The following is a 25,839-nucleotide window of genomic DNA, read 5'->3' as shown; positions in this document are numbered from 1 at the left end:
TATATATATAATATATATATATATATTTATATTTATATATATACACATACACGTGTGTATATATATATATATATATAAAATATTATTAGAGACAAAACCACTATTTTGCAAAACAAACAAGGAAAGACTTAATCAATACATAAAATTTTAATAAATAGTCAAAAAAACCGCCACTACATCGTTTCTTGTCTTGATCGACAATCTTCAGGTGGACTTCCAATAATTCAGTATCAATTATCATAATTTGATACTGAATTATTGGAAGTCCACCTGAAGATTGTCGATCAAGACAAGAAACGATTGTAGTGGCGGTTTTTTGACTATTTATTAAAATTTTATGTATTGATTAAGTCTTTCCTTGTTTGTTTTGCAAAATAGTGGTTTTGTCTCTAATAATATTTTATAATATTTTACTATAAAATCGATTTATCCTAAATCTGATTTTTTTCCCTGTAAATTTGGATTTATTCCCTAATATTTATTATATATATATATATATATATATATATATATATATATATATATATATATATATATATATATATATATGTATGTATATATGTATGTATGTACCTTGCATAAAAGGGAAAGGTTTCATACAGGGTACTTCTGGATCGTCTGCTGAAACACGTTGCAGATTGTGTTCTTCCAGAAAGTCAATTTGGCTTTCGTGTGGGACGCGGCACTGCTGATGTGATCTTCTCAGCTAGACAGCTTCAGGAGAAGTGTGAGGAACAGTGGCTGGATTTCTATCAGGTTTTTGTTGATCTCACAAAAGCCTTCGATACCGTTAATAGAAATGCACAGTGGAAAGTCCTCCAGAAACTTGGTTGTGCTGAAAATTTCCTTGCTCTGGTAAGGTCTTTTCATGAAAACATGAAGGGAGGGTTAATGCTAGACGTAAAATATCGGAGGCTATCTCAATACAGAATGGAGTGAAACAGGGGGATATTCTGGCACCGACCCCATTTGCCATATATTTTGCGATGGTTTTCTGTATTGCGTCCAGAAACTGCAGATATGGTGTTGACATCCATTATCGAACTTCTGGCAGCATATTTAATATCAGGCGCTTTTCTGCAAAAACAAAGGTATCTACCTCTATCATAAGAGACCTTTTGTATGCAGATGATTGTAATTTAGTAGCGCACACAGAGATTGATATGCAACACATTTTGAATGCATTTTCTGATACTTGCACTACCTCAGGACAGTCTACCCTGGTAAGCAGTATAGTGAACCAAATATCTATGTATATGGTAAACGACTTGGTGCAGTTGATCAGTTAGTCTACCAGGGAAGCACTGTTAATAGATATAGCAATTTGGATAGTGAAATTCCATATAGAACTAGGAAAGCAAGTGATGCTTTCGGAAGGCTAGAAAGGCGCCTCTGGAGTCGGTGAGACATGTGCAGAAGACAAAGATAAAGATGAACAAAGCGTGTGTTTTTTCTTCTCTTTTTTATGTCTGCGAGACGTTGGTCACATATCGATACCATCTTAAACAACGAACGTTTCCATCAGATGTGTCTTTGATGGATCTATGGCATTAAGTGGGAGGACCGCATCAGCGATCTTCAGATCTCGGTGTGAAAGTATAGAAGCTCTTGTGTTGAAGAAAAGGCTCAGATGGAGTGGTCATCTGGTCAGGATCAAAGATTCAAGCATGCCAAAACGACTCTTTTATTGCGAGTTAGCTAAATGAGAACGACCTCCACATAAACCAAAAAAGACTTATAAAGACTTGCTGAAGTCTTCCTTAAGAGATGCTAGCCTCTCCTCTGACACATGGGAGGGCATAACTATTGACCGTAGCAGGTGGAGAAGGATTGTGCACGAGGGGACAGCTACTTTCGAGAAATCTCGAGTTGCGCATAAGAAAGTAAGGAGTGATGTCAGGAAGGGCATCGCTGTTGCACTTCCAGATGGTAAGGGTCTTCCTATGATGCTGACATGCAGTGACTGTGCAAGACCCTGCCTCAGTAAAGCTAGACCCAAGAGTCATCTTGGTAGCCATAAAGCGAGATCGATGATTGACGACCAGGCCGCTGCTGGTGGTGCTACACACCATATTAATCAGATCTGTCAGGCATGTGGAAAGGAGTGTAATTACGCGGGAGGACTTAAACGACACGCAAAAGTACATGAAGCCCAGCTACAACTACAGCCGGCTATTGCCGGTAAAGGTTTTAGCTGTCAATTCTGTACAAGATATCGTAGATCTTTAGCTGGGCTAAAATGTCACGTTCGATCACAGTACCGTCAACAGTTAAGCCTCGTGCAATGGCCATATTCGATAAAGAGGGGGCAGCCATCATGTATGTATGTATGTATAACTAAGTGTTATAACTCGTCATACATATGCTTCGGAACAAAACGTCAGTTGCGTACAGAGCAGCCATTGATGAAGTAAATAAATGAGGGAATAAGAAAATGAATTATGTCAGCGACCTTATTAGCTTACAGCTGTTTTTTTCTATAAGATGCACTGGCATCAAATTATAGCTTCATCGGAGCTTCAAAAATTATGTGTATTTTGTTTGGGGAAGCATTTCCACATACCCACACACGCACATATAACACACAGAAACACATATACATATTCATTTATATATGCGTGTGTGTGTGTGTGTGTGTATGTGTGTGTGTGCGTGTGTGTGCGCGTGTGTGGGGGGTACCAAAAGCATACGTTAGCAAGTGTCTTCTGCTATAGCTTCGGGCCGACCAAAGCTTTGTGAGTGGATTTGGTAGAGGGAAACTGAAAGAAGACCGTCGTATATGTATATATATATATATATATATGCGTGTGTGTGTGTGTGTGTATGTGCGCGCGCGCGAGTGTTGTGTATCTGTGTTTGTCCTGCAACATCGCTTGATAACCGATGCTGGTGTGTTTAGGTCTCCGTAACTTAGCAGTTCGGCAAAAGAGACCGATAGAATAAGTACTAGGCTTACAAAGAATAAGTCCTAGGGTCGATTTGCTCGACTAAAGGCGGTGCTCCAGCATGGCCGCAGTCAAATGGCTGAAACAAGTAAAAGAAAATGAAAGAAAATAAAAGAAAAACAGTATACCCAGGTTCAAATGCAAACGTCTACCTTCCGGGATGAAGTACCTCTCAATAGTCAGAACTCAACATGCAGTAATCGGCTGTATCTATTCAATACCAAATAATTTCATCAGTAGTGCTTTCTAGTAAAGTATATTTGCATCTAATCTCAACATCATGTACATTAACAATATTACAAATGTCGCATATCACAGCACAATAAAACAAAAGACCTCACCTGGAATTTGCATCACCGGTCTGGAACCCCTATCTTGCCCAGGACATCAATCGTCTGGAAGCTGTTCAGCGACGTGCAACCAAAAGAATACCCTCCATCAGGCATTTGCCATATCCTGAACGCCTTACTTCCCTGGGCATGGACACATTGAAACTCCGACGTCTGGCAGCTGACTTGGCAGACACCCATAAAATTATCAACCATCGCACAAACAATAACTCTGAGCACCTCTTCAAACTCCACCCATCTAACACCCGTGGACATATTTACAAAGTAAGAAAACAGCACTGCTCCCATGACTTCAGGAAACATTTTTTCACGCTGAGAGTTGCTGAAGCGTGGAACAAACTGCCGGCATCGGTTGTTAGTTGTCGGAGCACTGCATCCTTCAAAACTTCCATGCTTCCTGAGATTCGCCAACACTACACTTGATTTTCTCCCCTCCATACACACACAAGCATGTTCACTTTCCAGACATTTCTACATTACTGCATGTACTTTATATGCACTTTCTGACAAGTTGTGGTGCACCTGAGCACTGTATACAATAATTTCATTATATTATATTATTAAAAGTGGTTCCTAAAAGATTAAGATTCAGAATGTTATCAATGTTGTACTTGACTCGATGAAACTTATGAATTCAGAGTGCGAAACAATAAACAGTTCTGCAAAATGAGGAAATATTTGTATTCATCGAATTAGAAGAGAGATTGTACTGAAATAATTAATGTTCTCTTTGGTCGATAGAAATTGCCATAGTATCTGGTAACGTCAGAGAGAAAGGAGAGATTGTCAAAAATATCTTCACCTGCAAAGTCCACATCAGCAACATAGTTGATTTGGTCTGCCGTGGAAGCTCTTCGTTTTAAACATCTTTCAATTCAAGATAGAAACAACATGGTTTCCATATAAGGTACTATTGCTTCTTAATAAACAAAAATAACACGAGAATCGAGATCTCGCAAAATGTAATTTCAAAAATATTGAAGAATGGCTCCCACTACAAGGCTTACACCAAGACTCTTAGAATATGTCCCTCCAACACTTCCACAAATACTACATAATTTCATCGGCATTTCAGAAATGACGTCATCATTCCCCAAAAATCCGGTTGCAAACGACTGGCATTTTTCGAAAATTGATTTCGCTGCACATAACATCATTGTAACATTTTAACTAGTCTGGTCCTCTTCTGCTCTCATCATTTCTGATAATTGGATGATTGATTGCTTATATCTTATGGTAGAAAACATGGACAATCTAACTGAATTTTAAAACATGTAAAACAGCGTAAGCAATAACATCCAATTCACAATGGAATTTAACCCCAAATAACTCGCCTTTCTTGTTATCCAACTCTCAAACAAATATGGGAAAATAGAAACAGACATATTCTACAAACCCATTGGCTCCAATCAATACCTTCTTTTCACATCATGTCACCCGAAACAAACCAAAGTCAACATTCCCTTCAACCTGGCAAAATGAAGTTGTACCTTGGTATAAGAACCATCGAATCATGAACAAAAACTAGAAGAATTGAATGACACACTTATCCAAAGAGCCTTCCCTCGTGGCAAAATCACCAACGGAATAAACAAGACAACACAAATGAATATTTGATATATTTGATCACATCCACAAAAACCTCCCAATTTTATTTGCAGATGAAAAAATGAGAAAAATCTGAGAAAAACAACAAATCATCAAAAGCAAAAAGCAACCCAAAACACTAAAACTCATTCTCACTGGAGGAAAAGCGCGCAAAGAAACCCCCAACCCAACGGTCACCAAATGCAGGAGAATGAACTACGGTACTAACCGTTACGTTATTTAGGGGCCAGAATTTAAATACAAAGACGGCCAAACCTTCAAAGTTAAATCCAATCTCACCTGCAACACAGAAAACCTGATCTACATTGGTTGCTAGCTTAATTACGTAGGTCAGACGGGAGGATCGTTACGCAACAGAATGACGGTTCATCACCAATAGATCGGCGACAAAATCACGAAGAAAATTAATTCAAGGAGTTACATTGCAACCTGTGCAGGAATGGAATTACCCGATTTCAAAGTCTTTCCCCTCTACAAGTGCTCAGATTGTTTCAACCAATAACGAAGACTAAATAAAGGCAATTTATTAACATAAGCCGCAATTGAATATAAACCCATCAATTAATAATCAATAAATCACTGGTGTGGCTATGTGGTAAAAAAGCTTGCTTTCCAACCACATTGTTCCGGGTTCCGTTCCTCTCTGTGGCACCTTGGGTAAATATCTTCTACTATAGCCACAAGTCAACCAAAGACGTGTCAGTGGATTTGGTTGACGGAAACTGAAAGAAGCCTGTCGTATATACATACATGTATATATTTGTGTGTTTGTGTCTGTGCTTGTCCCTGCACCATCGCTGAACAATCGTGTATTTACGTCCACGTAGCTTGGCGGTTAGGAAAAAAATGGCCGATAGAATAAGTACAAGGCTTACAAAGACTAAGTCCTGGTGTCAATTTCTTTGACTAAAAGACGGTGCTGCAGCATGGCCATTTCACTGTTTCATATTCCCATTCCCATTACATATCCCCGTTTCAATTACACTGCTTCATATTCTGTCCCTTTCCCTGTTCAGTTCTCGTTTTAGTTTCACTCCCATTCCCGTTCCTAATCCTATGGCAATATACATATTTTAGAATCAGTTAGGTGCAATTAAGCCATTAAATACTCTATTAACTTTTATAGTAATAGTTTAATCGCTAAAAATCTATATCAAAAACTATTAATACGATTACTGGGTGAATAAAGTATGTCTGTGTCTTATTTTAACACACGAATATGTATCTGAGTAAAATAAATAAGTTGGCCGGTAATGCCGGGAAAGCGGGGATTATTCCCAGTTCTCGTTTGCCATCACACATCCATGCCCTCTCCAGTTTCCCGTTCAATTCGGTTCTTCAGGACTAAACCGTTGTCTATGGCAATAGTTTATTGCTAAAAATAGTATTACAAACAATTAATTCGATTAGTCGGGGCGTAAGAACTGTCCCTATATTATTTTTAAATAAACGAATATGCATCTGAGTAAAATAAATAATATAAATTGATAGATTTACAAATACATTGACAAATCGTCTTCGTATTGTAGCTGGCGTTGTCGCGTGTCATAGCTTATCATAGCTGATTAGTAAGCATGTGCTAGAGCCCTACCCTAGGGGACCCATTATAGATTTTTATTGAAATCTAATTCACCTATAATTCAACTGGGTATTAGTTGAACAGGGATGCAAAGCACATTAAATATGTGTAGGCGCCGGAGTGGCTGTGTGGTAAGTAGCTTGCTTACCAACCACATGGTTCCGGGTTCAGTCCCACTGCGTGGCACCTTGGGCAACTGTCTTCTGCTATAGCCTCGTGAGTGGAGTTGGTAGACGGAAACTGAAAGAAGCCTGTCGTATATATGTATATATATATGTGTGTATGTGTGTGTGTGTTTCTATGTCGGTGTTTGTCCCCCCAACAACCGATGCTGGTGTATTTAGGTCCCCGTAACTTAGCGGTTCGGCAAAATAAGTACTGGGCTTACAAAGAATAAGTCCTGGGGTCGATTGGCTCGACTAAAGGCGGTGCTCCAGCATGGCTGCAGTCAAATGACTGAAACAAGTAAAAGAGCAAAAGAGGTCACTTTAAAATAAAGCCTGTATATTATAAATAATGTATATTGTGCATTTCAGTTGATTTATAGGCAAAATATTCCAAATTTAAATTTTGGTACTTTCTGAGCAAAATTTGATACTTTGATACTGGCAGTTTCATCAAAAGAAGTTTGACAGATCTGATTGAATGAAGAAATTTACAGAATGCAACGAAAGGATAGCGGAACGTTTAAGCACATTAATTGAAAACCACACAGAACTCCCAGGTTCGTTGACCAGAGGCAAAATAATGTTGTGCCAGGAAGAAGCATCAACGGAAAACACTGTCGACAACTTCAAACTAATAACTTGTCTGTCCATTATGTGAAAGCTGTTAAGAGGAATACTATATATAAATCAAAGGCAGAACAAAAAGAACATAACAGGTGGAATCGAAGAAAACACAACATGCCAAAAATAGACGATAACATAACATGAGGAATACCATAGACAATAACATAAAAAATGTAAACAGGACGGAAACAAGATAGACGGGCCATTCGCAGCAAAGTTCCTCATCAGTCGGTTTCTTAAAGGTCATTATAGTTTCGCACCGCTTTAATACCGAGACTATTCGAATCCAACAAGGTGCCAGGGACTTAAAGAAAAAGCATTAAGCCTCCAGGAAAACCGAACGAATGTATACAACAACAAAACATGAACGAAAACGAAGAGAAAGCAAACTTTATGCACATACAAAGAAGAGAAAATGATGGTACATTACAATACGAAAATATAAATAACAGAGAGAGTCTCTCTACTATCGGACGAATGTAACATTATAAAAAATGCAAGTGCAACAGAAACAGAATTATACATTTAAAATGGCCAAGCGCCTTTCGGCAATACAATAGAAGAAAAATAATTGTCAAATGAATAAATAACAAAATGGGTCCTTATGTGCGTGTGGGAGTGTAACATTATCATTATTATCATCGTTTAACTTCTACGCTCACACGTTTTGACGTTTTGACAGAATATAACGAGACTGAAAACAGCATCGCACTTCAGCACCTGCTTTAACTTGCATTCTATGATTGGCTGTTCCGCTTTGTACCAAGCAATTCATAATGTATTGGGTTCTGTTTTGGGTGCGGATACAGTACTGAGGGATGTGGTTTCTGTCAGATGCTCAAAGGTTGAAGTATGATAACGGACAGGAACGAGTGTCTTGATGTAGGAGAGATATTTTGCTACCCCTGATGAAGGAAGAAATTACGGTGAGGAGAAATTAGGGGTTATCCTCAAGGAACAAGCAAGAATAGAGACAGAAATTCAGAAAGTGTAGGCAAATAATGGTAAGTTAGCAACTCTGAGAAAAGAGAATGACAAATGGTTAGTGATGGAGACAGAGGTGGATCCGGTGAGTGTGGAAAACGTGCAAGCATCGTCAAGGCTGAATATCAGTTTTTTTTTTTGGGGGGGGGGTGAAGGGATTAGGAGATGATGAGTGAAGAGAAGGAGGAGGAGAAGATAAGTGATAGAACAAAGTAAAGAGGGTGGAAAGCAATAGTATAATGAAACCAGGGATAGATGAGATGTAGGGTGGTTTTATGATGTTTGGGGATTTTCGGAATCGGAGTCTAGCGGGAAATAGGGATGGAAATTGCGTATATGTGTGTTTGTGTGTGTTATGTATATATGGGTGTATGTGATGATGCGTGCATGTGTGTATTTCAAGAATGTGTTAAATGTTATTTGTCTGTATACAATAATAGTGTAACATCTTTTCTTTTATAGGATTTAAACTGTTGTTTTATGGAAACAAGATTATTTATGTAACGCTCTTCCGCATATCTCAAACTGTCTTATATTAATAAAGTCTAAAAGGGGTTCCAATTTTTATATATTTCTTACATATTCATGCCTTAATATCATTGCGCGTCTTGGTTAAACTTAGTCAATCAGAATTTAAATGTTGGGAAAGAAACTCACGCTTTAAACAATTGTACTTATTATCAGAAATGCGTAGCTGTATGTTCGGACAACTCACTTTGAATGAAATTGTAATTTAAATTGTGTATATCAGAATGTAATCTCCACCAATCCTGCTAATATTTTACTTAAATTTTTAACAATCATTTTACTTAAATTTTTAACAATCATTTTACTTACTCTTTTGACAATATGGCTCTTTATATCCAGGTAAGCATCCATTTTCACATTTACTAAGGATTTGGAACTGACAGTCACTAAGGTATTTACAGTTACATTGGTATTTCTGGTCTTTCCCAAATAAGTCAACATCACCATAACCTTTACAACTGTCTGAAAACAAATAATATATCAACATTATTAAAACATTTCTTTGAATAATTCTCTTAATAAATAATATTGATTCGTTAATATTAGATAGTATCTAATTTATATAAAAAGTTATAGATTAAGATAGCGTTATGATTTATACACTGTAAAGAGCATTAGCAATTTCAGTGATGAGAAATGAATTAATCCGTATATTAGGATCGGTTGGCAAACAGTTTGCTTCTACGCTGCTCCATTGTCTGCCCTGAACATTAATTTATTATATATCGCATAATTTCGGTGTGAGACATACAACACAAATGATTAGTGATTAAAACAACAGATTCTCAGCTTTTAAGTTTATTTACGCATATATTTTCTTCACACCTATTGACGCATTTTTAATGCCATTGTTGTTATTTAGCCATCACTCAGTATTCATTCCGTGGACCAATGATCAAAGATTTTACACCCATGTCTATCTTGTTTCCACTTTATCCAGTATGTTTCTTTCTCAGAACAATAGGGGATGATTTTAGCAGGCCAACCAATGAGAAAATGGGTGTCTTTAACCATTGCAGACTTTCAGGTTTTTCATTTTTATCATATATTCTTGAATTATTGAAGTTTGCAAATATTTGTGAGTCCTTCCATTTGGTATATTTTCTCATTGAAAAGCCGCTGGGAGGTACCTAGTAGTACTGGGATAATTTAAAGATATAACATTCATAGAAGAGAATACACACCTGTATATATTTTTAAAGTTTTGTTGAGAACTTGACATTGCAGAAAACACCTTTGTCAACTTTTACTGCGCGGAGAATAGATCTTTCACAACGTTCAAAACTGAGGTCCATTATAAATTTTATACTCTAAAATACACACTTATATTCATAAACAGGTATAAATATATACATGAAACAAATGGAAAAAAAGAGATACACCATAGAGCGACCCTTCATCAGTTGTCGACCGTTTCTCTCTCTCTCACGCTATCTATCTGTCGATATATATATATATTATATATATATACAGTTAGATAGATAGATAGATAGATAGATAGATAGATAGATAGATAGATAGATAGATAGATAGATAGATAGATAGATACACAGACAGCCGACAACTGATGAAGGGTCGCTCTTTATGTTGCTTGTCTTGTTTTCCATTTGTTTCTTTTGTTGTTCGCAAAAAGTTCATATTCCCTGTATTCGTATTTCGTATTTTTTGTTGTTTACGTTTTGTGACGTCCTGTGCCCACATATGTATATATATATATAGATGTAAGTATTTACATATACGTATGTATATATGCATATTATTTATATTATCATATGATTGAACGTCACGCATCCTTTTCCAAGTAAGTTTTATTCTACCTATCTATACACACACACACACACACACACACACACACACACACACACACACACACACACACACACACACACTCATATAAATATACATATACTGAATATGCGTATCAAGCTCCTATTCCATTGTCTTATATTGTTGCCTAGTAAACCAGTTTTTGGTGTTGCATCGAGCTGTACCGATATAATATAGGATAAATACAGTACCAATAGCAATAATGCGTGGATGGAATTTATAAGCACGTTTCCACAAATCACATGCCTCCTAAGACCGCCGTCCGTATTCCTGACACGATTACAGTGTAGTTCATAATATTCGTGGACCTCGGGTAAATCACCTCCATGGATTCATTTCTTCAGGTGATATAACATTAATAGATGTTTAACAAAGGGCTGTTTATCCCTTTAAACCAGTACGAAGGTTCATTGATTTATGTGGATATTTCGGTGTATATTTGTTAACATCACCCGCTTTTTAGTTTAGTTTTTTTTCCATAACAAAAGGTATCCATTTTGAAATATTAAAATTTTTCTTTTTTTCCATATTTAAAATTCATATTATTAGTTATATATTTTCTCAAAAGTATGTAGCCTTTGATAAAACTTTCCTAATGACTTCTGCCTAAAATTGATTAATCATAGTTATCAATTGATACATATTTTCTCTTGCTCTAAGTCATTCTCTGTCTTCTTATAGAATACGCATCGTGGTCTTCTTTGTCTTCTTTACTGTGATGGTAATTTACAGAACGGAATCAGTATTTCAGACATGTGTGAACATGTACACGTACAGATAATTGCATATAATAGCACCCACAAAGCAATAAGAAACCGCACTCTATTGAAGGAATCTAAAACTATTACAAAATGATGGAACATGCAAAATATGAGAGTAAGAACTGTATCATGTTATTCTATTAAATGATATAAAATAACACTAATACTACTAAACTTACCAGGTTTTCTGAAGCAAGTCCTTTTACAATAATATTCTTCCCTCTTATCATCTGCGACGCAATCTCCTTTGGTGATATCACATTGGGCTTTAATATAAATAAAAATAAAATTTTTATTTTTAAGAAAACATCAAGTGAGATACCTTAGAAATCTAGTAGAATATGAAAATATCATATTCATGTCTTTCTTGGCAATAAAAATGACATAAAGCAAAACATTTGTTAGTGAAAATAAAAATGAAGGGAACGCTTTTCAGCGAAAATACAGACCGAAAGTTTATTGCCGGGATCATAATAATGTTATGATATTATAATCATATAAACTATATAAAATCATGAGGTCTGTGTAATAAAATACAGTAGATAGTGATTGGCTTGAGGTTTAGAGCTGGAGTAAAGAGTAAGACATGTAGGAGAGGGATTTTTATAGCAATGAACTTAGAGCAGTTCTAGCAGGCTTAGTTTATTATTGAGCATTAGGTAGATAATGGAAGTTTTGCATTCGATAAAGAATAGAGAACGTTTATGTTAAATGCAAAGTAAAATGTATTCAAAGTAAAATGTATTAAAATGATAATTTCAAATGATTAATAAAATTAGTATCATATAATGGAAATGTTTCGTTTAATAGTAAAGTACTTAGGCAGAATAGAGGCATTACCATGGGAGTAATTATTGACCTTGTTTTAGCCGACTTGTACTTTCTTAGAGATTTAGAAAAAGAAAACATTAAGTCTAGTTAGGCAGCTTAGTGCCTGTCATAGATATAAAGATGATATTTTCGTTCCAAATTATAATTTCTGAAATGTGTCAAGGCCGACAGGAAGCGCTGCTGCTTTCTAGGGCTAAATAGCAGTGGTATGATTCCCTTCATGGGACTGTCACATTAAGTTGACAGTATACAACTACTCCATCGTACCACTACTGCTTATATCTCTCTGAGATATTTAGAAATGTAATATTTCTATGAATGATTATTAATTTACAGTTTACAGTTTACCATTGGGAGTTTGAGACTAGCATAATTAGTAAGAATGTTAATGAGATTAATTATGTGGATTATTCGGTTGAGATATGCTACAAATCTATATTTACTTATGTATACAATAAGATTAGCAAGTTCAAGTGTCAAGTCACAACGATTCATTACACTAACAGTTCAACGCCAAATAGACGGACATCGAGTGTTTGCAGTGCAAATAACAAGACATCAAAAAATATTTCAAAGCTTGGTTTTATTTAGTAGTTATGTCTCTGTCTGATGCTAATATCTGGTAGTTCGTTTCCATGTTGCTTGTTATTGCTTTCTATTGTTGAAATTTGTGATGACTATGCAGCTTCTTAGGTAATATCTCATTCTATGTCCAGATAATTTGTGGAGTTAGTTATAATGTTAGTTATCATTATATATACGTTACGAGGAGCGTTCATTTACTGTTTTCTCTGACTCCCTTCCCGTTACTGCAGGAAACGGAACTTATACATGTATAATCATTCGTCTCTACATGTCACATTGTAAATTGCACCGTTCCACTAGCATTCTTTTATCTTTTACGGCTGCTGAAGTGGACCAAGGTGTCATAGTGGAGGCAGTTTTCAGTGATGAGGTTCTTATACTTGAAAGGTCTTACACCAAAAGAGACTTTCGATGAAATGAAAGAAGTTTATGGTGACCATTCACCATCATACGACGTTGTCAAGCTCTAGCATCACCAGTTCCAATGTAGTCGGACATCGGTGGAAACTTCTCCTGTTCCTGAACGACCGCATTCCGCCATTGATGACGATATCATAAGGTGGAAGCCGCCATTTTGGAGGATGGCCGCATAACTATTCGGTAACTCGCTCAAGAAGTGAAGATAAGTATAGGGTCCGCGGACAAAATCATTCACAGCAATTTGCACATGCGGAGGTTGTCTGCTCGATGGAGTCCCCGGATGCTCACACCTTTTCAGAAGCAGGAACGAGTCAATTACTCCCAGACAATTTTGGCAATGTGCCAAGAAAACGAGGATATTTTCAACAGACTTATCACACAGGATGAAACATGGGTCCATCACAGTGATCCTGATACTAAAGTCCAGTCGAAGCAATGGAGGCATGATAACTCACCACCCCTAAAGAAGGCGCGTGTCCAACTCTCAGCAGGCAAGGAGATGTTCACAGTTTTGGGGACCAGCGCAGAGCAGTGATGATGCATTTTCTGGAAAAGAGCACCACTTACTCGATGAGAGACATATAGATGGTCTCGAAGAAGACAATAAAACTATTGTTTACATGATTGATGGGAAAAAAGGCAATCTACAACAGAATAAAGGCAACGCCACAGAAGAACGACAGCGACATTAGTTGCAACCTTTAAAAGGCTGAACATTGGAAATTGAATCAAGAAACGAAAAATGTGAATGAAATTCTGAAACACACCATAACAAAGAACATCACAGAAACAAATAATTTGATCAAGTATTGTTGTAGCAGAAAATGAAGGTGTTGATGTCAAGAAAAAGAAATATATTGGGAGTAACAAAAGAAAAGATCCATGGTAGAAAAGAAGAATACAGGCGGGGGTTAGATATGCTCTCGAAGTACATGTTAGACCGAAACGAAAAGGAGGAGCCTCAAAGCGAGGAGAAATACAGGGCACTGAACAGAAAGTATGGGTATTGAAAGAAAGAGCTTGAAATTGGTAATGGAGACACTGAAACAGCGTCTCGTTGTGCAAAGAAAAACGAAGGAATACCAGCAGAATAGCTTATTTCTGTGTAGATCAGAAGAGATTCTACAAAGAAATAAATGGAGAGTGTACAGATGAAAAGATGATACCATATAACATTGAAAGTCAAAGGTTGTGGAGCGACATCTGGAGCAAAGACAAGGAGCACAAGAAGGATGCTAAATGGTTGCACAAACTGAAACAAACAGTACTGTGTCCACAACAGGCAGATCTAGTCATTTCAGTTAGGGAAGTGAAGAAGATCAACAAAAACATGGGCAACTGGAAGGCCCCAGGTGCAGATGGATTCAAGGCTACTTGATCAAAAGCTTAGTGAATGTCATACACGAATAGCTGCACAAATTAACAGCTTGTTAATTGCCGACCATGTAATAGCAGAGTGGTTGCAATGGGTAGGACTGTGTTGTGCTTGAAAAACATCGTAAAAGGCAAAACGGTAGACAATTACAGGCTGATATCCTGCTTGCTCCATATGTGGAAATTATTGACTGGAATAGAGTAAATGTACGAACATCTGGAAAAAATGGAGTCCTGCAACATGAGCAGAAGGGTTGCAAGCGTAAGTGCAGAGGTAACAAGGATCAACTCCTGGTAGACAAAATTTTACTTAGAGACTGCAAGAGGAAGAAAACTAACTTACTCATGTCATATATCTATTATCGTAAGGCATGCCATATGATCCCACATTCTTGGATTATGGAATGTATGAACCTATTTGGTATTGCATCGAATGTTGAACGATTGCTTGGAAAAAGTATAGTGAAGTGGAGAACGGAACTGACAGCATATAGAAGTGTAGGGGAATAGAAATCAGGCATCTTCCAAGGGAACTTCCTGTCCCCACTGATCTTTGTAATGTGTATGATACCACTAACACTGATTCCGAGGAAAGCAAAGGCTGTGTACGTTATTCAAGAGCCTCCAGCAAAGAGTCAACCCCTTCATATTCATGGATGACCTCAAACTTTATGATAAAGCTGAATCCTAAGTCAGTTCCCTTGTTGATACGGTGTATACTGTCAGTGTATCAGAATGGAGTTCGGACAGAAATGGTGTAGTGTGTTTGTCTTGATGAGAAGCAAAATTAAGTGTACGGATGGGCTAGCGATACCGTTGGGGGAGCTTATGTAACAGATAGAAGAGACGGGCTATAAGTACTTGGGGATATTGGAAATGGATAAATTAATGGAGAAAGAAATGACAGAAAAATTTAAGGTGGTGTACTTGCGCAGACTGAGACTAATCCTTAAATCAAAATGAAACTTACGGAATAAGATTGATGCTATCAACACCTGGGCGGTTTCACTCCTTAGATATGGAGCAGGAGTAATCGTATCGGCTGTAGACGAACTAAACAGTATAGACAAAACGACAAGAAAGTTGCTAACTAGATATGGGATACTCCACCCAAAAAGGGACAGAGATAGTCTTTATGCACCAAGAATAAGAGGGGGGAAAGAACTGATTGGATGCGAACACAGCATTAGAGCAGAAGAAAGCAACATGATATGTAAAAAATGCCACAGAACCGCTATTCTTGGAAGTAAAAAGATCAGGCTTGTGTAGGATGGAAGATAAAGCACTGTGCAAGCACTTGAGAATGAATGAAACTGAAAATAGATGGATAAAGAAAAGAAGGTATGAACAATTTCAATGGGATGTTGAAGATAAGACAGAAAGAGAAAAAAAGATGGATGATTAAAACTGATTTAAAAGTGGAAACGGAGGCTCTAATCTGTGTTGTCCAAGAACAAGCATTAAGAACATTTTACGCCGTGTACTCTCTATGAGATGAGGACCTGCTGTGACCCTAGGGTCAAGGGATGGCCCCTGTTCATAATAATAATGATGATGATGATGATGATGATGATAATAATAATAATAATAATAATAATAATAATAATAATAATAATAATAATAATAACAATAATAATCACTAGTAAGCCTTTGGGTTGTTGGTCAGTTTTTGCAAAGATCTTTAAATAATCCATGTAAATGAGATGATTTATATTTTTATCCAACATTTTATAACCGTACTATACATCATTGAGTAATTTCGAGAGAGGTATTGAGGCTAGACAAAAGAGGAGTGGTAATAGTGAGTTACCCTGGAAAATGCCACATGAAATTCTTACATCTCCAGCATTAAGTGATTTACTGTCACTGTTCAAAGTCAGTGTAGTTCTCCGTGATCTCATACTTACAGACAAAAAGTTTCGCAGAGTAGGAGCTATTTTATACATTTCCAGATATTTCTTAATCCAGTTGTGTGGCAGGCTATCAAAAGCTTTTTTATAGTCTATCCAAGCTATTGATAAGTATTTGTGTCGTTTGTGATAATCTTCCAAGATCATCTTATTGATGAGTAGCTGATCTTTATAACCATAGGATCCACGTTTACATCCTTTTCCCTCATTAGGGAATATGCTACTTTCTATTTTTTAAAAATATAGGTATATTCAGTCAGAACAGATGCTAGCGTTTTATACATTGTTGTTAAGCAGGTTATGGGTCAATAATTTTTTGGATCATTTGTTTCTTCATCTTTTGGAAGCAGGAATGTTAAACCATTAAGTAACCAAGAGGGAATCATACAAGGATGTTGTAAAACATTGTTGTAAAGTTTTGTTAGCAGTTCATGGCTCTCTGGGAAGACATTCAACCAGAAGTTAGGAATTTTATCCTTTCCTGAAGAATCTAATGCGCTTTTCATACCTTGCTATGCGAGTGGCTTTAGCACATACATTTTGCTTGATGGTTTCTCTGGTGGTATCGATGTCAAATATGGTTTTCATACTATATTTTTTTTCTTTAATTTTCGGTTTTTTGTTGGTTTGATGGTCATGTCAAACTTTTTTTAAACGTTCTATGTCAGACCTAAGCAGCTTGAATTTGGTGTTGAATACACTCTTGCAAATAAGGCTTTTTGTGGGAATGTTGTCGTTTCTAATCTTTTCACCACATAGAATCGTTGAGATTTTCGCGGATGCATTGTACAAATGGTTGAGATCTGTAATATTAACATCATTAACTAAAATAACATCTTTAAGTGCAAGGCGGATTTTACTAATTATTTTCAGGTTTTGGTTAGAATTGCGAATTTTTGGGAGAGCATTACGTTCATTCATACTGGTTTCTTTAATTTTCAACCATTCAGTCATGTTTTGATTTTTTAGATCATGTTGGGTCAATTTCTGTGTTACTTTCTTCATCTATTTGATTTTGACCTGCCTTAGTGTTTATGGTTGGTTCAGAGAGTATTTCACTTTGCCTATCAGTTACATTAACCCTTTCAATCATTATTGAATTTTCATCAGCCCTGGACTGGTCTATATTTATTTACTCTGTAGAATCTTCTTTAGCTGCAACTTCGTTCCTTTTACCCACTAATGTTTGTTTAATTTGGTCAATCTCTACTTTAGTAAGTAATTTCTTTTTCATATTGTTTTTTCTGATATTGGCAAGTTTGTTACTGTCTATGTAGGATCTTATTTCAAGGGTGTTTCTGTCTCCAGTTTAAGTAGGTTTGTACAGTATTTGATTTATTTGTGGGGAAATATATGGCATTGGTTATTTGATGACGAGCATGGGTGGCCATCTATTAGAATATTCCGGTTGTGAAGTACTTCCAGCTCCTGTGTTTCGGGAAGATTTGAACCAGTAGCTGATTTTTTGGATCGAATCTGGTTCATCATTTGAGTATGTGGCCCTTTGTAATAAGGTCGATGAACATTCCGGTTTGTATTTTGTTTTATTATCAGTGACGCATGAAGAACTTCGACGTTGACATTAGGGGATGGATCTGTCTGTTTAGGGTTAATTCTGTTTGTGGTTATTATTATTATTATTATTATATTATTATTATTATTATTATTATTATTATTATTATTATTGTTTTTATTATTTATCCTAGATCTTGTCGGTACAGCTTGATGCAACCTCAAAAAACTTGTTCACCGGTCAGCATCATTAGACTGTGGCAGGCATAATGGATAAGAGAGTTATTTACATATTCAAAAGGTTCCCTATAAACAAATTTAAAAGATATATATATATATATATATATTATATATATATATATATATATATATATATATATATGTATATATATATATATATATATATTATATATATATGTATATATATATATATGTATGTATGTATGTATATATATACATATATATATATATATATATATATATATATATACATATATATACATATGTATGTATGTATGTATATATATATATATTCTCCCTATACATATATATATATATATAATATATATATATATATATAGGGAGAATTCACAAAAAAAAAAGACGAAGACAAGTGATTTAGACAACAAACAGATGTATTAGTATAACGCTCGGGAAGTGAAAACGTCTTCAACGATTCGAGCTTACGCTCTTCCACAGAAAGGAATACAGTAAGAAACAAGGAGAGAAAATAAAGAATGTGTAGTGGCTAGCGATCTATCATGGCGTATATATACATATATAAAGATAGATAGATATGTATGTATGTATGAATGTATTTGTGTGTCTGTGTTTCTCCCCAGCGGTGTTGACAACCGATGTTGATGTGTTTACGTCACCATAACTTAGCGGCTCGGTAAAAGAGACCGATAGAATAAACACTAGGCTTTAAAAGTTTTGTTTGAGCCGAGATATGTGCATCTGAATTTAAAAATTAAAAACCGCAAGCACTTTCTTGATAACCTCATATTTCTATAGATTTGTGTTGATACAATTAGAGAAAATATTACAGAACAATTTAGATAGATTAAGGGGCAGTATGTGGGCACACATGCCGAAGGTGCCTGGTGGAATATGTGAGCACTGGACATTTGCCTGTCATGGAGTAAGGACACAAGTTTTCATTGTTTTATCCTTTAAACAACCGGAAAAGTAGTACACATAAGCCTTCAGCGAGATCTCGTTACTTAAGGGATACGGAAGAAGGAATGCATCTTCAAACTGATTGTCTGGACAAAACGCCTTTAAGAGTGGACACATATAAAACTTTTGGAGGTGTACATAACAAAATAGTAATTTGAAGATGCGCAGTAGTATTTTAAGGGTCCTTGAGAAAATTTTGCTTATTTGCATAGATTGGTATGTATTGAAAGAGACAGCTAAGTTTCATTATCTAACATTCCGTATTGTACAACTTGCACAAGTAGTGACTCATAAAAGGAAAAAATCCCTTGGCTCTGACTTCCCTCCCCTTACAAGAAAACGTAAAGAATCATTGCAAAACACACAAAAAATACCCCCGTCCACTTCGAAATCGAAACCCACCCACAACCTTTCGCATAAACATATACAAGGGGAAAACATTGTCTCCTATAACACAAAAAATGAAGTGTTACACGGTTTAATAATACAGATGAAATATCCTGTACTTGGACCTATCGAAGGAAAACCAGCGCACTTGCAGTTAGCAAGAATTGATAATGAACACTTTGAACAATACAAACAACGATATTCAAACGACGTTTTTTACGTAAGTCGCTATATTGTTAAAGAAAGAATTATTTTGGCACCAACGGCTACACCAGAGGGAGAAGAAACAGAAGGAGGGGACGACGAAAGTCGTGAAGCCCCTCCTCAAGCCTAAAAATGGTAAATAACTTTTTATCATGAGGATTAAGTTAGGGTGTGTAAATGTGCGTGGTCTGGGGACGAAATGGAAGCAGACGTGCCTCCTAAACGACCTCAGGTCGCGAAAGATAGATATATGCGTTGTGACTGAGTCCAAGCTGAACGGCCCGCAGGCGTTCTCGCCTCTTCTGACCGACTAAGAGAAATTTATTTCTCCGAGTCAAGTAGGGGCGTTGTGGTGCTATTCAAGAAAAGCTTGGACGTACAGGTAAGTACAGTCTTTCTAGACTCAGAAGGTAGGCTGGCCGTTCTAGATGTGACACATATGAGTAAGCAGTCCTTCAGGCTGGTGGCAGTATATGTACCAAAAGAGGATAGTCAAACGGTTTTCTTTCGAGACTTGGAGAATTTCCTAGTGACGTTGAAAACTTTAGTTTTACCTGGAGACTTCAACACTATTCTCGACGTGCGAGTGGAAAGTGTAGACTCGAATAACAGAAAAGGAAGCCCTGGCCTAAAAAGGCTACTAGCGAGCTATGAACTAGTAGACCGATACAGACTGGATTAACCGCTCGTTCCACAGTGGACGTGTTCTAATAACGATGGTTCATTCAGGTCTTACTTAGATAGGGATATTATAAAAGATAGTGATGGAGATATAGTTATTTGTCCACATTTTCACTGTGCCTCTTACACGGATCACAAATTTGTGACGTGTGAGGTGCAGTTAGCTAAGTATCATAGACAGGGGCCCGGGTACTGGAAGTTGAACAAGTCTATTTTGACTAGTAAAGCCTTCCATACCCGGATTAGGGAGTTAGTACAGAGGGCATTTTGCGGAGCTGTTGTGAACAACAGATGGTGGTGCGCCCTCAAACGAGCCATTCGTTTAGAGTCTCTCAGATTTAGTAAAGAGATAAGTTTAGAGGGGACTAGAAGGGCAGGTAACTAAGGAATTAGAGGAGACCATAGCATCAGGCTCTGCATCCAGAGTTTTGGCGGCGAGAACGGTATTATTTGGCACCTCCAAGCCAAGCATGAAGGGTGTAGAGCCAGGGTTAAGTTACGCGCGGTGGGCAGAGAAGGTATTAACGTTGCTGGATGGGCCCGTCGTGTGGAGAGTCGGAGAGGCAGAGAAGCCTCTGTACAGTCTTTAATTGACGAACAGGGTCGCTTGATCGAAGGACAGGAGGAGATGCAGAAGGCCTTTCATCAGCATTTCGCCAGATTGTTTGGGACGAGCGAGGCGTTCGGCCATGGAGAGCCTTTAAGGGAATTCCTGGCAGACGGGCCGCGACTCTCGGCGAGTAAGGCGAGGTGCTGTGAAGGGCCGATCACGACTGCGGAGGTCGAAGAGGTGCTGGCCGAATGCGCTCGGGACAAGTCGCCGGGGCTGGGTGGTCCGCCATACGAGTTTTACAATAGTATGCCGGACTTGTTCAGACACTTGCTGGCTTGCGTGTACACGAACTGGCAACAGAATAGGAGAATTCCCAGTTCTGTGAGTCGGGGAGTGGTAACACTGGCCAGAAAAGCCCCGAGCAAGGGGTACCATATTAGTAATTTCAGGCCCATATCTCTACTAAATGTATAGTTAAAGATTTTGACCGAGGTGCTAGCAAAAAGGTTGACAGTTGACGGAGAAACTTGTCGGGAAGGCGCAAACATGTGCCATCCCTGGCAGGTTGATCCAGGACAATCTTCATCTCTTACGCTACACTTTAGACAGGGTGGGTAACGTTTCCGGTAAAGGTAGGGCACTGGTCCATTTAGACCAAAGTAAAGCCTTTAATAGGGTTGACCATCGGTACCTGGCGGTAGTCCTTGAGGCGACTGGGCTGGGCCCAGATTTCCGCGGCTGGATGAAGGCCATTTATGGTGGCATCAAATCCACAGTTCAGTTGAACGGTTACCTGTCGGAGCTGTTCGAGATCAGGCGTTCAGTTCGTCAATGGTGCCCTCTGTCTCCGCTTCTGTATGTACTGACACTTGAGCCATTGCTGAGGAAGTTGGAGAATTTGGGAAGCACCACTAATGAAATCGGATGTGGTAAGAGTGTCTCTGCGTATGCGGATGACGTCACCATCACCGTATCCAAGATGACTCAGCTACCTCGCGAAGTAGAGGCAATGAGAAGATACGAGACGGTGGCAGGGGTAAAAGTTAACAAGGACAAGTCCATTGGTTTGCGGCTCGGCACCTGGAGCAGCAAGCCGATAACGGATGGTCCTGTTAAGTTGCTTGGAGTCTGGTTTGGTCCAGGCTCCCAGACGGACAAGAACTGGAGTGAGGTGACGAACAAGGTAATGGCGCTAACCCGGAATTGATCCGGAAGAGCGCTATCCTTGAAAGGAAGGGCGGAGGTGGTGCAGACGTTTATTGCGTCTGTTATCACCTACCGCCTGACCGTCGTCCCTTGCCCCGATTTGTAACTAAACAAGCTGGTTCGGATTCTCTTCCGCTTTTTGTGGAGGGGAAAGCCACTTGTGTTATCAAGCTCCGTGTGTTATCAAGAACCGTTAAAGGGTGGCCTAGGGATGCCGTGGTTGCTAATGTGCAAACATGCACTGAGACTAAGGCATCTTTGGCTTTACCTGGATGGTGGTTAGGTGTGAAATTTGCTCGCAGAGAAATTCTTTCCTCGATCAGCCTCCCTAGAGGAATTTAAACCCGGTTTGATTAAAAGATAGAAAACGACTGAATGGCAAAGGGAATGTCGGCAGGCACTTGCGCTAATCCACAAGGCGGGTAGGACCGGCAGCGGAAATACATCTGCATTGTACAAAGGGCTAGTAGAGTTTAAAAGTGACGACGTTCTAGGAGAGACACTGGGAATCGATGGGGACCAGCTATCCAACCTGTTTCGGAACACTTTCAGGGCGGAGTATTTGGACAATTACCAAAGATCCCTGACCTGGCAGTGTTTCAGGAATGAGTTACCTTTTTACGAGAAATTGTCCAGGCACGGAATTTCAGGATAAGGAAAGTATCCTGCACGCTCTTGTACAGTGCACCCAGCTTTCGGAGACGACAATTTACGTAGAACACGTGTTGTCACAACTGGGAAGAGTACAGCTATCAGCTGAGACTGTGATTCAGTATGTAACGTGCACCGGACTATCTAAGGAAGGTGAGGCTTGTTTTCTATGTACAGTCGCAGTTATGAAAGAGTGTGCCTGGAGAACTAGAATGCAAGGTTTGAAGTCAGGGGCCTTCATCTCCGGCCCTGGAGTGCTATATTACTTCCGATACCACCTGAAAAGCAAGATAGTACTGGATAGAAGGCACCTGTCGAAAAGAACATATGAGGAAAGATGGAAAGATGTGATAAGGAAGTTGGGAGTGAGTATCCCTACTTAACTCATCCATGGTAAAAAGAAAAGGTGTAGCCGTTGGAACTTAATAAAAGGTAAAATGAAGTAATATCAACATTTTTTAGAAATAATACAAGTCAATTTTTTTATATATTTTCATTAAAAAAAACTCGCTAAATAACTCCTTTTAAATGTTTGTAGTGTCTTGTGCTGTCGTTTCTATGTTTGATTATAATCACCGTAATAAAGAGAAAAGGCCTTGCTACTCCAGACAGATGACGAGCAAAGACTCAGAAACTAGTCACTGGGGGCAGGCTTAGCTGGGTGGAGATGCTTGTCTCCCCCTTGTAAAAATAAGGGCACGGGAAATGTGTCAAGGCCGACATGAAGCGTTGATGCTTCCTAGGGCTAAATAGCAGTGGTGTGATTCCCTTCACGCGACTGTCGCATTAAGTTGACAGTATACAACTACTCTATATATATGTATATAATATATATATATATGTGTGGTGTGTGGTGTGTGTGTGGTGTGTTGGTTGTGTGTGTGTGTGTGTGTGTGTGTGTGTGTGTGTTGTATTATATTATATTATATTATAATACGTTATGTTATGTTACTCTTACACATACATATGTATGTACATTTTCACTAAACTGCAGCCGTGTAAATGGTCCGGCTTAACAGGTTTATAGATATTTATACCAAACTCTGAACTTTGGGGGTTCTTTTAAAACCTTCTTTTCAGTCATGTATGAATTGTAGTGAGTTTCTATTAACTCAACGCTAGGATATGGGACGTGAGCACAAAAAGACACATGTTAGTGGGTCGGTGAATCAGTAACGATCTTAGAGAAATGTCCAAAGATAAATACACATACATAAACAGATATATACATGTATATGTGTATGCATATATGTCCATCTCCCTCTCTCCCTCTTTCTCACACACATTCTCTCTCTGTATGTATATGTATGTATATATATATATATATATATATATATGTGTGTGTGTGTGTGTACATACATACATACTTACATATTTAAATGTATGAATGAATTATCTTTTGTTTACAATTAACATGATGGAAAATTCAATAAACAGTTACCAGGGTAGCAAAATTCACGCAAGTAACAAGGATGTAGCGACCTATTCAAAGGTAGAAATGTCGGGTTAATTTGCGGTAAATTGTATTGTATCAGTAAATAAATGGAGTTGAACGCAGATGCTATTCAAATTCTTTTACTTTCGACATATGTTTCGAAGACAAGAGTGGTTTTATTCCAAAGGAATAAACGGGGGAAATGCAATATTCCCATCAGGAATGGGAGAGAACGTATCTCAACAACACATTATAACAATTTTGATATACTTACATATATATATTTATATAGGTTCATATATATCACCGTGATAGAGGTTATATATATATATATATATATATATATATATATATATATATATGCAAACACACACACACACGCGTGCGCACACACACACATACATATATATGTGTGTGTGTGTGTGTATGTGTGTGTATGTGTGTGTGCGCACGCGTGTGTGTGTGTTTGCATATATATATATATATATATATATATATATATATATATATAAACCATATATATATATATATATATACATACACACACATACAAACATACATACATATATACGCATAAACACACGTACATACACACGCATGTATACAAGAGGGATTTCAGTAACATTGATCGATTTGAATCTATTGACGAAAATAGTTGCGTATCGTGTCACACAAGGAGATTGAACCAGAGACCACGAGGTTAAGAATATATGTATGTGTGTTTAGTCATTTATTTACATAAATATGTCTATATATATAATATATAGATGTGTGCGTGTGTGCGTGTTTGTGTATCTATATATATGTGACTATATGTAAGAAGAGAGATATCGAGAGGAGAATAATAGAGAGAGAGAGAGAGAGGGGAAGGGCAGGAAGAAAGAGAGTTGAGCTGCATAGAGAAAACATGAAACATCAAAAATACATTATCAAATAATTAGGATAGACATTAATTACCACTAACACATTTAATCAGCATATGTGGATACAGTAATTAGACGGAAAGAAAGAATAAGAATTTTTAAAAAAATATTGTTTACATACACAGTGTAAAAATCTGTTTGATTGATGGGATCAATAATATTCCAAAGTAGAAAACTATTACGTTTCCAGTCGGCATTGCTAAAGACTTCTACGTCCAAAAGAATAACCGCATCTGACAGTTTCGGATTAGCTATGATAGTTTCAACTATCTTATCCGGAAAAAAGAAAACGACGCAATAGCTTTGTTTCTTGTCTCCTTCTAAGAGGAAAAACGACCATGCCCACTTATTAAGTGATCTCACTACTGAAACACAATTCCATAACACAGAAATTGTTTGCACACGGATGTAAAAATTCGTTTTTAAGTGTCTCTATGCAGACTTAGAACAGGATTATGTGAGTGAGTGTGTACGTAAATTTGCGTGTGTGTTTGGTGCGCGAGTGTGTGTATGTGTGTGTGTTAGTTAGTTAGTTAGTTAGTTAATTTGGCTCAAAAGCAAATAGCAAGGCCATGTAGGGGGACATGGAGTTAAGTACAGGGTGGTGTTCAT

At 37.6% G+C, this 25,839-nt stretch overlaps 1 protein-coding gene across 2 annotated transcripts in view; it reads right to left on the bottom strand.

The window, feature by feature from the left end:
* LOC115219171 overlaps window positions 1-25,529 on the bottom strand; it is a 53,133-nt gene extending 27,604 nt beyond the window's left edge. For both annotated transcript variants that reach the window (XM_029789278.2, XM_036509122.1), the window contains exons 1-3: window positions 25,349-25,529; window positions 11,553-11,639; window positions 9,095-9,247 (exon numbers count right to left, since the gene is read on the bottom strand). In XM_029789278.2, the coding sequence (XP_029645138.1) occupies window positions 9,095-9,247; window positions 11,553-11,639; window positions 25,349-25,424 (316 nt within the window). In that variant the 5' untranslated portion in view covers window positions 25,425-25,529. The remainder of the gene's footprint in view (window positions 1-9,094; window positions 9,248-11,552; window positions 11,640-25,348) is intronic.
* Window positions 25,530-25,839: the final 310 nt, after the last annotated feature.

This window comes from Octopus sinensis, linkage group LG14 (genome assembly GCF_006345805.1).
Source record: "Octopus sinensis linkage group LG14, ASM634580v1, whole genome shotgun sequence".
Taxonomy (NCBI): domain Eukaryota; kingdom Metazoa; phylum Mollusca; class Cephalopoda; order Octopoda; family Octopodidae; genus Octopus; species Octopus sinensis.
This window is presented reverse-complemented; position numbering and strand designations above follow the sequence as displayed.